This window comes from Vulpes lagopus, chromosome 8, assembly GCF_018345385.1.
Source record: "Vulpes lagopus strain Blue_001 chromosome 8, ASM1834538v1, whole genome shotgun sequence".
Lineage (NCBI taxonomy): Eukaryota > Metazoa > Chordata > Mammalia > Carnivora > Canidae > Vulpes > Vulpes lagopus.
Window position 1 is genome coordinate 129,708,851 of NC_054831.1, and position 12,818 is coordinate 129,721,668.

A 12,818-nucleotide genomic window follows, 5' to 3' on the forward strand; every position below is an offset into this window, starting at 1 on the left:
AATAACTGGGACCCCAGCAGAAGGTCCCATCTCTCTCGCCCCAGTTAAAACCTACCAAACTGAGGACAGGGCGGCCCCAAGGAAGATGCCAATGAAAAGTCAGGGGCTATTACAGAGATGTTAACTGACCGCTCCCCTCCAAATGACAGGCCACCCCTGGAGAAACTGTCCCCGGGGGGGCTTCCGGGGATGACACCCTGTCCTCCTCTTGGCTGGATCCTAGTCTTGAAACAAGATAAAACCCTAGAACCTAAAACACCCCTCATGACCTCAGAATTCCAAAGCCAGCTAACCCCACCTCTGCCTGCCCAGCCCCATCACTGAAAACTCATCCACCTGAGCCCCTGGGATGGGGACAGGGTCTCAGGAGCCGCCACTAGGTCACGGCCTCTGGCTCTCTTCGTACTCCTCTTTGCTCATCCACTCGGACTTGTAGGAAGACAGATGGGCCACAACAGACGCTCCTAGCCAGACGCTAAAGTTTCTGTTGGAACCCACCCACATGGTGGCCTTGGCGGAGGAGAAGTGATCTGCGGTCAGCTCCTTGTACAGGCGCTTGGTGAAGCCGGGGTACAGGGTGTTGCCCCCACAGGCCATCACGTGGGAGGTGAGCAGCGGGTGCAAGGAGGCCTCGCAGCCCAGGATGGCATCCACCACGACCTGAGAGATGCTGGGCCCCTGCAGGTCAAACACCTGGGGGCTGAAGAACATCTCGGGGGCCAGCCGCTGCATGGGGGTCAGCTCCACCGGGGTGCCGTCGGGCAGCTGGTAGGTGTTGTTCTCATCCGAGCCGCTGGGCAGACTCTGGCGGAAGTCTAGCGCCTCCCCCAAATTCTGCGGCACGTAGCACTTGCTCATCTGGGTGGTGGCCACCGTTTCCAGCTGAAACAGGTTGTGGCGATTGCAATCCTCCTTAAAGAGGCTCCTGAAGAGATAGGCCGACAGATCCTGGCCCGCGAACTCCAGCGTCTTGCGGCTGGACCGTAAGGGGCGGCCCAGGTGGAAGGGCTGCACGCGGGTCAGGCCGTAGCCCGAATCAACCACCACGCCCGTCAGGAGGCCGGAGGCATACAGGGACATCTCCAGCTGGTCGGCCAGGAGTATGGACGGCACGTCCAGCAGCTCAAACATAATCTGTAAGAAGGGAGAAGAGCCACTAGGGTATTTCGCCCCAAACCAAAGGCCTTGATATATTTTTTAAAGATTTTATTTATTTATTCTTGAGAGACACAGAGAGACAGGCAGAGACACAGGCAGAGGGAGAAGCAGGCTCCCTGCAGGCAGCCTGATGCGGGACTCGATCCCAGGACCCCAGGATCACGACCTGAGCTGAAGGCAGATGCTCAACCCCTGACCCACCCAGGTGTCCTGGCCCCGATGCATTTCTGTTTTCTGTTTTCCCCGAGACCCAGCTACATGCTTAGCTCTCAGAACTGCAGTCGGTGCACACCTGTGTCCCCAAGGGACTGGGGAGCTGCTCCGAGGAGATGGGGCACAGAGCTCCTGGAGCTCATGCTGTGGGAACAAGGGAGGCTCTAGAGGATTAGAGTCGGATTTGGGATTTGCCCTTGGGAGTTTGTTTGAGGACCACCACCGTCCAGAAGATTGTTTTGGTGGCAAGGTGGGAAGAGCTGTCAGCTGCATGTACGAGATGGTCCCAAGATGCCTGGTTGTGCGGGCAGTGGGGAACCAGCGGGGGCCATGGCCAAGGGACAGACCTGAAGCCTGACCTATTTCTTTAAAAGAGGGAAGAAGAAATCAGACAAGAAACAAGTGCATCATATCTACCACTGCCTCCAAAAGTCGGGGTGGGAGGAGGGAGGGAAGGAGGGAGGGAGCCTGGGAGGGAGGGAGAGAGGGAGGAGGGAGATACATATTCTCACCTCCTGCTAAGTGAAGCCTTTTTCCCCCCCACACATCAAGACAAAACTGGAATTCTGACATTTAGGTTTTGGCAAAGTCCCTAGGCTGATTTTTCTCCCACACCCCCCCCCCCAGATCTTCACTGAGCACCCCCACCACCTTCCTATTTCCCCAGCTCTGACTGCATCCCCATATCTCTGACCCTATAGACACAGAAAGGCAGCACTAGTCTGCCCTTCCGTGGGGGCCACCTCTTCACCCCACAAGGCCCATCTTCCCCACTGAGCGGGGAAAGGAGCTCCCCATCCCCCCCCCCCAACGCAGAATATTGTCCCACCACTAGCCACTTCCCAAATAGAAGCCAAGGCCCTCTTTTTCAAATAGGAAATGAAATACGAATCCCACTTAAAACTCTCCAGGATCTTTCCGATTTATTTAGAGCAGGGGTTGGCAAGCATTTTCTACAAAAGCTAGACAGTTGGGGTGGCCAAATTTAGCAAATAAAAATAACAGGCTGCCCAATTAAATTTGACTTTTGGACAAACAACAAATAACATTTTCATATACGTGTGTCCCATGAGATACTCGGGACCTGCTTATACTAAAGTATTATTTGTTGCTTATCTGAAATTCAGCTCTAACCGGGCACCATGCGTTCTGTCTAGCAAACCTACAGTAAGTAAGTTTTTTAGCCCTTACACAGCATATACGCAGTCTCTGCTGCAACCACCCAGCTCTGCTGCTGTGGTGTGAAAGTAGCCAAAGACGATATGGAAATGGGTGGACACGGCTGTGTTCCAATAAAACTTTATTTATAAAAACAGATGGTGGGCCAATGTGGCCCACTGGCCGTAGTTTGCCAAACCTTGATTTAGAGTGACGTCTAAGCACTCCCACTGCCTCCGGGGCCTGCAAGAGCCAACCCCTGAGACTTCACCTTCCGGTCCCCCTCTTCCCAGCCTCCCTGGCCCCTGAAACCACCTCCTCAGAGCAGCCCTCCCTAATTGCTCCCCACCAGCCAGCCACTGCCCCATTTCGCTTCTAGAACCGGTCGCTCTCTGGAATTATTCCCGGTCAAGTTTTCCCCAACAACATGAGCTCTTTAAGGTGGAATATGATCTCTGAACACTTACGGAACCCGCAAACAAAGTATCCCGTGTCCTCCCTTCTCCGTCTGTTGGAGGAAAGCCCGGGAACCCCATTCTTGCCGAGAACAGGTGCCAGGCACACACTAGGTACTCAGCAAACCTCCAGGGGGCAAATTATTTAGGAAGCAGAGTCCCCAACACTCAGTCACGTCTGAACACCAAGTGCCGGGCTACGTCCCGTGGCCTTACCTCCAGCGTCTTCTGTCGGTCTATGGGCTCTCTCATGGGGGACTCTGTGACCATCACCGGGAAGTCCTCATGCTCCCGCCTGTGTCTCTCCAGAACAAATGACCAGATGTGCTCCACGCCCTCCCAGTTGAGGATGCGGCCACGCTGGATGGGGTAGCTAAATGTATCGGGATGGCAAATGTCGATGCCCAGACTCACGCGTCTTTGGGCATAGCTGGGCCCAGGGTTCTCTCTGCACGGGATATAGTTCACGATGCTTGGGAAGACCATCTGGGGCTCATTCCACCCAGAAAAGCCAGCCTTCAGAAAGCCAGACCCGTGGTCGATGATAATGGTTCTTGCAGCCATGGCGAAGACAGAGGTGGGCGAGGGCTTCTGGACTTGGCTGTGGAGGGAGAAGACGGGGCCGGTTATTTCCCATTCTCCACCCAAGAATCAAACCGCATGTTCCCTAGAGTGTGTCCATCGCCCCCTCCCCAAGCCTTTGTGCAAGCTGTGCCTGCAGTGTTCCCCCCATCCCGAACTCCTCATCATCCTACAAGGCCCTTTGGAAGTCGTGCCAAGCCCTCCTTCCCACCAACTTCACACAGGAAGCACTTGATGGCTCTGGCTGCCCGACCTGAGGACTCGGGGACATCAGTCTCGGGAGCCACCGCCCTCCGCGATAATAGCATAGGAGCAACAGCAGCACGAGCAGTGGCAACCACAGTGACAATGACGATGACAATGAGGACCAGCTGAGCTACCGTTTCTGGGGCACACGCCCTCCGTCTAGCGCTAGGAGGAACACCTTGCATGGGAGGCTGAACTGTGTAACACTGCCATTCGTGCCGGCCAAAAAAAATTGATTCAACAGCAGTTTAACATGGCTTGAGCTGGTGATCGTTTCATCTTTGCCACAACCTGTAAGGCAGGTCCCACTGCTGTCCCCATGTTGCAGGTGGAGAAACTGAGGCATGGAGGGGCGGTGGCTTGAAGTTACTTTCCCAGGGCCACACAACTGACAAGCAGGGCTGACAATTATACCCAAAGTAGATTCCAAAGACTCTGAGCATGAGGCTAAGCATGAGGCTAAGCATGAGGAGTGGGTTTTGAGCAGGTGCTAGGCAGCTAGGTTATTACATAAGGGAGACTGTACGTGGGACATCTGAGCACGACCACGGTTGGTTTCAACCCCCGTAAAGTGGGTAGAATCATAACCACCGTGCTGGGAAGGTAGGTGTAGTCCCTACCCGGTTTCCAGACTTTCTACAAAACTACGGTAGCCAAGACAATGGGGCATTGGTGAAAGATTAGTCACAGAGACACAGAACAGAATGAAGAGTCCATGAGTCCAGACACAGACCCTCACAAAGTCTGACAAGGTGCAAAAACACAGAAAGGGAGGATGAACCGTCTTTACGATAAACGGTAGGGAACAACTGGTATCTACATGCAAAAAAAAAAAACCTCAACCCATACCTCAAAAAACTCGAAATGGATCATAGATCTAAACATAAAACCTAAAAGTATGATACAGTTCTGAAAAGAAACAGAGGAGAAGTTCACTGTGACCTTAGACAAAGTAGAATTTCCGTACGTAGAATATCATTAGCCTGGTTCGCAAAAGTACAAAATGATAAGCTGGACTTTGCCAAAATTTAAGAAATTTGCCCTTTGAAAGACACGGTGATGGGAACAAAAAGACAAGCCATGGACTGCGTGGAAAGTATTTGCAAATCGTATACCTGAGAAGCAGCTTGCGTCCGAAAAACATAACACACTCACAAAGTGCGGCATAAGAAAAAACGATCCAATCGTTCCAGCGGGCAAAGATGCAAACATGTCACAAAAGAAGATATACGGATGGCACGTAAACATAGGAAAAGATGCCGAACTCATGAGTCATTAGGAAAATGAACATTAAAACCACAGTGAGACGGCGCCGCACGGCTCCGAGAACACCCAAGGCCAGAGGCGGCCCTGACGCTGGCGAGGAGGAGGCGCACCTGGAGTCCCCGCGTGCTCCCGGTGGGAAGGCAAAATAACATACTTTGGAAAACAGTTTGGCAGCTTCTTATATAAAGGTAAATATCCACCCACCGGACCTAGGACTGCCACTCCTAGGGATACCCCAAGGGAAACGAAAACTTACGTTCACCCCCAAAACCCTTATGCCCACATTTATAGTCGCTTTATTCATAATCGTCAAAACCTGGCAGCCACCTGAAGATCCTCCGGCTGGAGAATGGATACACAAGTCTCCATCCGATGGAGTAATAGCCACAAACAGGAACGAACAAGTGATACCTGTAATAACATGAATAAATCTCAAATGTACCGAGGGAAGGAAGCCAGACTGAGAAGGCAGCGACTGTACGAGTCGATTCCCATAACGATTCTGGAAAAGGCAAACGTATAGACAGGAAACAGATCTGTGGGTGCCAGCGGCTGGAAGCGGAGAGATGGGGGTAGGGGTGGCCATGAGGGGTCATGGCGGGATTTGGGGTGATGACGGCTCTGTGCTAGGTCTGGGTTGTGAGGGTGAGCACGTGACTGTGTGAGCGATTATACACTAAGAAGAATGACTTTTACTCTAAGTAAAAAATGTTAAGGGGAAAAAAACCCCGTGGGTGTGGGGACACATGAAAGTTGATGAAGTCACCCTGCAGAATACGAACTGTCACACAGACAGCAGACTCGGTGCCTAGAAGGCACGTGGGCGTTTCCTGTAAGAGACATCCAGGAAGGCAGTTGGGCCCGAAGGTTATTTCTGGGGCTGTCATCCCACCGGCTCTAGACTCTGCCTCAGTCCTGGGCAGCAGCTGTACCTGCACATCTCTATGGAGCAGGACGGCCACTGCCTGGCCCCTGGCCAGTGGTTCCCCACCACCACCAACCTTGGGGCAGTAACAAGGCTCCACCACCTTGAAATAGCTCTGACATCAGATGGGGGAAAGCAAAAAGGAGGAGAGATGGAGCTGGGGTGTTGGCCTCCCTGGCACGCTGGTGGGCTGAGTGACGGATTCCTCACACTGAATCACCCGGTGATGCAGAACCAGGTGCACTGACCTCCCCGTGTCACAAGGGCGGGCTAGCTGATGAAGGCTTCACTGGTCCTGGCATTCGGAGTCAGAGGACAGGCTGGCAGGATGACCTCCACTGTGGTTGTGCATCTACTGAGGGGCAACTCTAGGCCGGGTGGCCTGCGTGACCTGGCCAGGGAGCAGAAGGTGGGGAGGCAGTGTGCCATTCCTCTCCTGGGTCATGACGTGGGAAGAAAGTCTGGGTGACACCCAGGAGCCCAGCTCCGAGGACAGAGATAGAACGTATGTCTTCAGAAGCATTTTTACTGAGTCACCTGTTCTACGAATTTGGACAGAGTACCAAGAACGACTCTAGACTGAGAAAGATTGTCAGGAAGCGCCAGATCGACTGTCTCATGCCAGGGAAGGAGAGGGAGAATTCGTGCAGTGAAGAAAAATAAAATCAGGTGAGAGGGACAGGGAATTAGGAGCACAGAGGTGTGCTGGTGTTCTTGGTGGGGCAGTCAGGAGAGGCCTATCAGGTGACATTTGAGCAGAGAACAAGCGTGAGAGAATAAAGCATGTGATTACCTGGAAAAGTGTCTAAGCCAAAAGAAGAGCAAGTGCAAAGGCCCTGGGGAAGAAACTGGTGCATGTGTTCTAGGAATAACCAGTAGACTGGGGATGGATGGAGCGGGTGGGAAAGGGTGCTGAAGATCGTGGGTGGGCCTTGCAGGCCTTCATATTGTTTAGAGACATGGGAAACCACTGCAGGGGTTGAACAGAGGAATGACATGATCTGACTCAAGTCATACACATACCACTTGGGCTGATATGAAGAACAGACTGCAGGGGTCAAGGTAGAGGCAGGGGATGGAAAGGACAGATGATGGTGGCCTGAGTGACGGTGGCAGGAGGAAAGAGGGTGGGACACGGTCGAACCCTAGATGTATTTAGGAAAGATGGTTACAGTGGAGTGTGAAACCAGGAGAAGAATGAAGGGGAACACCCAGATCTGAGGCCTGAAAAGCTGGAAGAATGAAGCAGCCTCTTACTGAGATAGAGAAGACCGGAGAATGAGCAGGTTTGGGGCAGGAAAGAAATCGGGACTTGTATGTTGGACGTGAAAAAGTTTGCAATGCCTATTAGGTACGCGTGACGATATCTGGAGGCAGAGTCTGCAGATGTCTGAGCTGAAGATATAATTGGAACTTACTGAGTGGATGAAATTACAAGTTTTGGGGATGGAGGAACTCATGAAGACACTCGGGGTAGATCAAGCCCGACGGCTGTGGGTAATTTAAGGTCTAGAGGCTGGGCATTGAGAAGGAACCAGTAAAGGGGATGAAAAGGAGTGGCTAAGGGGTAGGAGGGCATCTCAGAGCCCAAGCGGAAAAATTCGTCAAGAAGAGAGAAATTAGATGAAGACTGAGAAATATCCGTGGAATTTAGCAACACAGAAATCACCAGTAGCTTTGGCAAGAGTTTCCTCAGAGTGTTACTAATGGAGAAAAGCCTGAGGGATGGGAGACAGAGATTCTACAAAACTAGCCCCCCCCCAAAAAAAAACTAGCCCCTACTCTGCAAAAACATCAGCAGTGTCCATAACAAAAAGGAACATTAAGTGTTCAAAATTCACAGACAGGGTCACCAACACGATGTACATTTTCTGATCCTGGATCAGAGAAATAAAATTACCAAAAAAAACGTTATTGTGGGCTTCTTCTGGTGCTGGTCAGCAGAGAGTACTGCAGCCCTGCCTCCCGCCGAATATAACTAATGATGTCAGACAAAATGCAAAAAGCAAAAGAAAAAGCAGAACAAGCAGATTAAGGAGAAGAATCAAAACTTAGAGAAGCAACCCACAGAGGGGTGAGGTTCTCGTCTATTTGCCTTTTTCTTTTGCAGGGTTGGCCTGAGGCAGGTTCCCAGCAGACCTTCGGGAGTGGGTAGCTGAAAAATAAGAGCAAGGAAGACCTGTCTTTCTGGACAGAACATCAGGAAAGGGGGCCCTTGTAAGTCAAAGAGCATGGAAAGAAGAAAGCAGAGAAGGGGCTCCCCTCATTCTGTGTAAGAACCGGCTCAAGGCCCAGACTCGCCTGTGCCTGGGAGGGATTGACCCAAAGCAGTAAAGTGAACATTGGAACCACCACCCACGGAGGAAAACCAAGTACAGTGTGAGCTGGGCTGCTGCACGCTAAAACAGAATCAATGAAAACAAGTGTTCCCCAGGGGTTTTCGCTGCAGAATATTCAGGATATCCAGCATAGAAACCAAAATTACTGAATTACACAGAGAATCAGAGAAACCTAACTAATCCTTCAGGGAAAAAGATAAACATGCCAACCCTGAGATGACCCAGATGCTGGAATTACTGAAGACGTCTGAGCAGCTGTTGTAACGGACATAAAGGTAGACACGCTGGAAGTGAATGAAAAGACTGGTGTTCTCAGCGAGAAGTAGATACTATAAAAAGAACCAAGAGGTATGCATAATATCTGAAGTTTTTGTAAAAAATCTTTTCAGTAGTTGAATGGAGGTGGTGGAGCAATGAATAAAATGAATTAAGATAGTAACAGAAATTATCCAATCTGAAAAACAGGAAAGAAATGATAAAGAGAGCCTCAGAGACCCGTGGGACAATATTAAAATGTCTAATGTTCATGCCATTGACGTCTTACAAGAAGATAAGGAAGTATTAGCACAGTACAAGATATTTGAAGCAATCATGGTTAAAAATTTCCCAGATTTGGTGAAAGACATAAGTCTGACAATTAAGGAGGCTCTGCACATCCCAAAGAGAATACGTTTAAGAAACAAAACACACAAACACACGTGTAGACAGTGTAGTCAACTATCGAATACTGAAGTTTTTTCCCTTGCTTAATTTTGAAAGCCTCCAGAGAAAAATGAAAGCATTATAAAGATGGGGTTGAGGAGCAGGGACAAAAATCAGGCTGACTGCAGACTTTACATCAGACAGAAATATTGACCCAGAATTCTATACCCTCCAAGAGTATCCTTCAGGAATGAAGACAAAGTTGGACATTCTTAGTTGAAGGAAAATCAAAAAAATTCACCCCCAGCAGCACTGCTTTCAGAAATGCAAATGTAACAATGTCCTTCAGGTTGAAGGACAATTATACCAGAATCTGGATCTCCAGGAGTGAAGAAACAAGAGCAGATTTAGTAAATATCTCGGTAATAATAAAAGGATTTTTTTCCTCTTAAAAATAGATATGGCCAGTGAAAGCAAAATGTTATAACAACATATGGTGGCATTTCCAGGGTACGCAGATGTAATGCATGTAAGTCCTATGAGAAACGTGGTGGGGGAAGGGACCTATGTGGTTGCAAGTTTTACACGCTAAGTGAAGCATGAATATTAACTCTAACTAGATTATTAAAGGCCAGGTATGTCCATGGCAATCCCAAGATCAAGCAATAAAAAAAAAAAGTACAAAGAGATAAACCCAAAAAATCCAATAAAGTAAAACAATACCACTAAATAACTAATACTAAATAGTATTAAATAGTATTTTGTATTAAATATTAATACTAAAATTTAATATTAAAATGTAGTATTAAATACTAAAAAAAATTCAAATAATCTGAAACATGGCAAGAAAGAAAGAACAGAGAAACAAAAGAACAGAGCAGGGAAGGAGAGACGCAAATAGTAACCCTATATCATATCAACAATTATACTAAAATAACTTGTCTCAAGCCACACCAATTGAAAGACAGAGATTGTCAGTTTGGAATAACAACAAAAAGACCTAACTGTAGACTGTCTACAAGACATCCACTTTAAATACAATAAGAAAGATTAGCCGAACAGTAGAAGAATAGAAAAAAACTAAAGCAAGTAAGAATTAATCAAATAAAAGCAGGAGTAGCTACCTTAATATCAGACAAAGTTGGCTTTTGAACAAAGAATATTGCCAGGAACAAAGACAGGTGTTGCATAATGGTAAAAGGTCGGTTCACCAAAATGACATAATAGTCCTAAAATATATATGCATCGAACAGGTATTCAAACCTCTTTAAGCAAAAACTTAAAAACGTGCATAAAGAGAAAAATCCACCATTCAAACCTGTAGGCCTTGACTCCAGTAATTGAGAGAAAAAGTAGATAAGCCAAGCTGGCTATTTAGGAATTCTATATCTTTGCTAATTTTCCAACTGACATTTATAAAGCATTCCATTAAACAAGAGCAGAATGAAGATTCTTTTTCCAAAGCGCATGGGACACTCACCAAGATAAGCCACCTTATAAGCCACAAAACAAACCTTAACAAATACAGAATTGAAATCATATAAAAAATGTTCCCTCATCACAAAGGAATTAGGCCAGAAGTCAAAAGCAGAATGATAACACGAAAATCTCCAAACTTTTGGAAATTAAATAATGCGAGTTTAGATAACTCATGAATCGAAGTAAAAAGTTGGAAAAGGTTTTGAAATGAATGGAAATAAAAATACAGCTTATCAGAATGGGTGGAGTGCAGCTAAAGCAGTGCTCAGAGGGAATTTATAGCATTAAATGTTCATATTAGGAAAAGAAGAATGGTGTCAAGCCAATAATCTAACCATCCACCTCAGGAAACCAGAAAAGGAAGCATGCATTAAACCTAGAGCAAGCAGAGGGTAGAAGTGATAAGGAGCAAAATCATTGAAACTGAAAACAGGAAACCAATAGAGAAAACTCAATAAAACCAAAAGTCAGTCCTTTGAAAAGATCAATAAATTAATAAACCACCAGTCAGCCCAAGAAAAAAAAAAAAAGAGGAAAGACACAAAGGGTTGATATCAGGAATGAGGTGACATTACTTGGAACTCAACAGACATGAAAAGAGAATATTATGAACAGTTTCCTGCCTATCAATTTGACAGCGTAGGTGAAATGAACAAAGTCCTTCAAAGACAGAAGCTACCATGGTTCACTCAAAAAGAAATATATAAGCTGAATAGCCCTAGAACCATGAAAGAGATGAATTTTCAGTTTAAGAGCCTTCCAACAAAGAAAACGACAGTCCCAAATGGCTTTGCTGGTAAATTTAACCAAACACTGAAGAAGAAGCAAAGCTCATTACACACAATGTCTTTCAGAAAACAGAAGAAGAGGGAACGCATCCCAGATTTTTTTTTGTGAGGGCAGCATTACCCTGATACCCAAATCAAAAATTAAAAAAAAAAAAAAAAAAACTACAAACCAAAATCCCTCGTGAACATAAACACAAAAAAATTCTCAATAAAATATTAGCAAGCCCAGCAATATATAAAAAGGATAATTCACATCAACTGAATGGGGTATATTTCAGAGATGTAAGGCTGGCTCAATACTTTAATGTCAATATACTTGACCTACCAACAGACCAAGAAGAAAACCATGACTATCGCAATGTAAAAAAAAAAAAACATTGGATAAGGTTCAGTGTCCATTCATAATAAAAAGTTACAATAGCTAGGACTACAAGTGAATTTCCTTAACCTGATAAGGGACATCTAGGAAAAAACCTACAGATAATGGTGAAAGACTGGCACTTTCCCCCTAAGGGGGTAAGTGGAAGAGGAAGGATGTCATCTCTCACCACTCCCATTCAACAATGAACCAGACATCCCACCCACTTCAATGAGGCAAGAACAAGAAAGAAAAGACATATACAAATTGCAAAGGAAGAACTATAACTGCCCCTATTTACAGAAGGCATAATTAGCTATATAGAACATCTCAAAGAACCTACAAAAAAAAAAAAATCCTACAACTAATAAATGAGCTTGGCCAACTTACATCATTCAAGTTCCATATTTTAGAAATCAGTTTTATTTTACATACAACAACAAATAGTTAGAAGTCAAAATTTTAAAAACAGTGCCATTCATAATAGCATCAAAAAGCGTAAAAGACTTTGGCATAAATCTAACAAAATGTGTCATAAAATATGCTGAAAACTACAAACATCCATGCAAGAAACCAAAGAAAATCTAAGTAAATAGAGAGATGCTGTGTTCATGGATGAGAAGATGCGATATCATTAAGATGTCAATTCTCCCCAAACTGATTTATTGATTCAATCTCAATCAAAATCCCTGAAGAATTTTTTTTTAAGGTATCAACAATCTGACTCTCAAAGGTATATAGGAAGACAAAGGAATGAGAATGGCCGGAAAAAAAACATTTTGAAATAGAACAAAGTTGGAAGACTCACACTATCTAATTTCAAGACCCACTATAAATCCACAGTCATCAAGATGCTATGATTTTGGTGTATGGGTGGCCACACAGACGAGTGGGAAAGAACAGGGTGAGGGAGCAGTCTCTGACAAGTGTGGCCTGGGTTCTGACAAAGGGGCCACGTAGGACATTGTAGTAATGAAAAGTCGTCTTTTCAATGAACAGTGCTGGAATCAAAATAAACCTCTCCGCGGAAACCAAAACAACCTTGCCCCATTCCTCACTTGTTACACAAAAAATTAATTCAAAGTAGATCATGCAACAAATTGTAATTATAAAACCCCCAACTGGGGGTGCCTGGGTGGTGCAGGTGGTTAAGCATCTGACTCTTGATCTCCACTCAGGTCTTGATCTCAGGGATGTGAGATCAAGCCC

The 12,818-nt window shown here is 46.3% G+C and overlaps 1 protein-coding gene across 1 annotated transcript; it reads right to left on the reverse strand.

The window, feature by feature from the left end:
• Window positions 1-381: 381 nt before the first annotated feature.
• ACTL8 (actin like 8) lies at window positions 382-3,548 on the reverse strand. Its single transcript, XM_041767525.1, has 2 exons — window positions 3,201-3,548; window positions 382-1,134 (listed from the first exon to the last, which is right to left on the reverse strand). The coding sequence occupies exons 1-2, from the start codon at window positions 3,546-3,548 to the stop codon at window positions 382-384; spliced, it is 1,101 nt and encodes a 366-aa protein (XP_041623459.1).
• Window positions 3,549-12,818: the final 9,270 nt, after the last annotated feature.

Excerpts from the sequence above, each read along its gene's own strand:
- ACTL8 (XM_041767525.1), bottom strand. The coding sequence starts at position 3,548 with ATGGCTGCAAGAACCATTATCATCGACCACGGGTCTGGCTTTCTGAAG. Across the intron at positions 1,135-3,200 it reads ACCGACAGAAGACGCTGGAG|ATTATGTTTGAGCTGCTGGA; the intron begins GTAAGGCCACGG and ends CCCTTCTTACAG.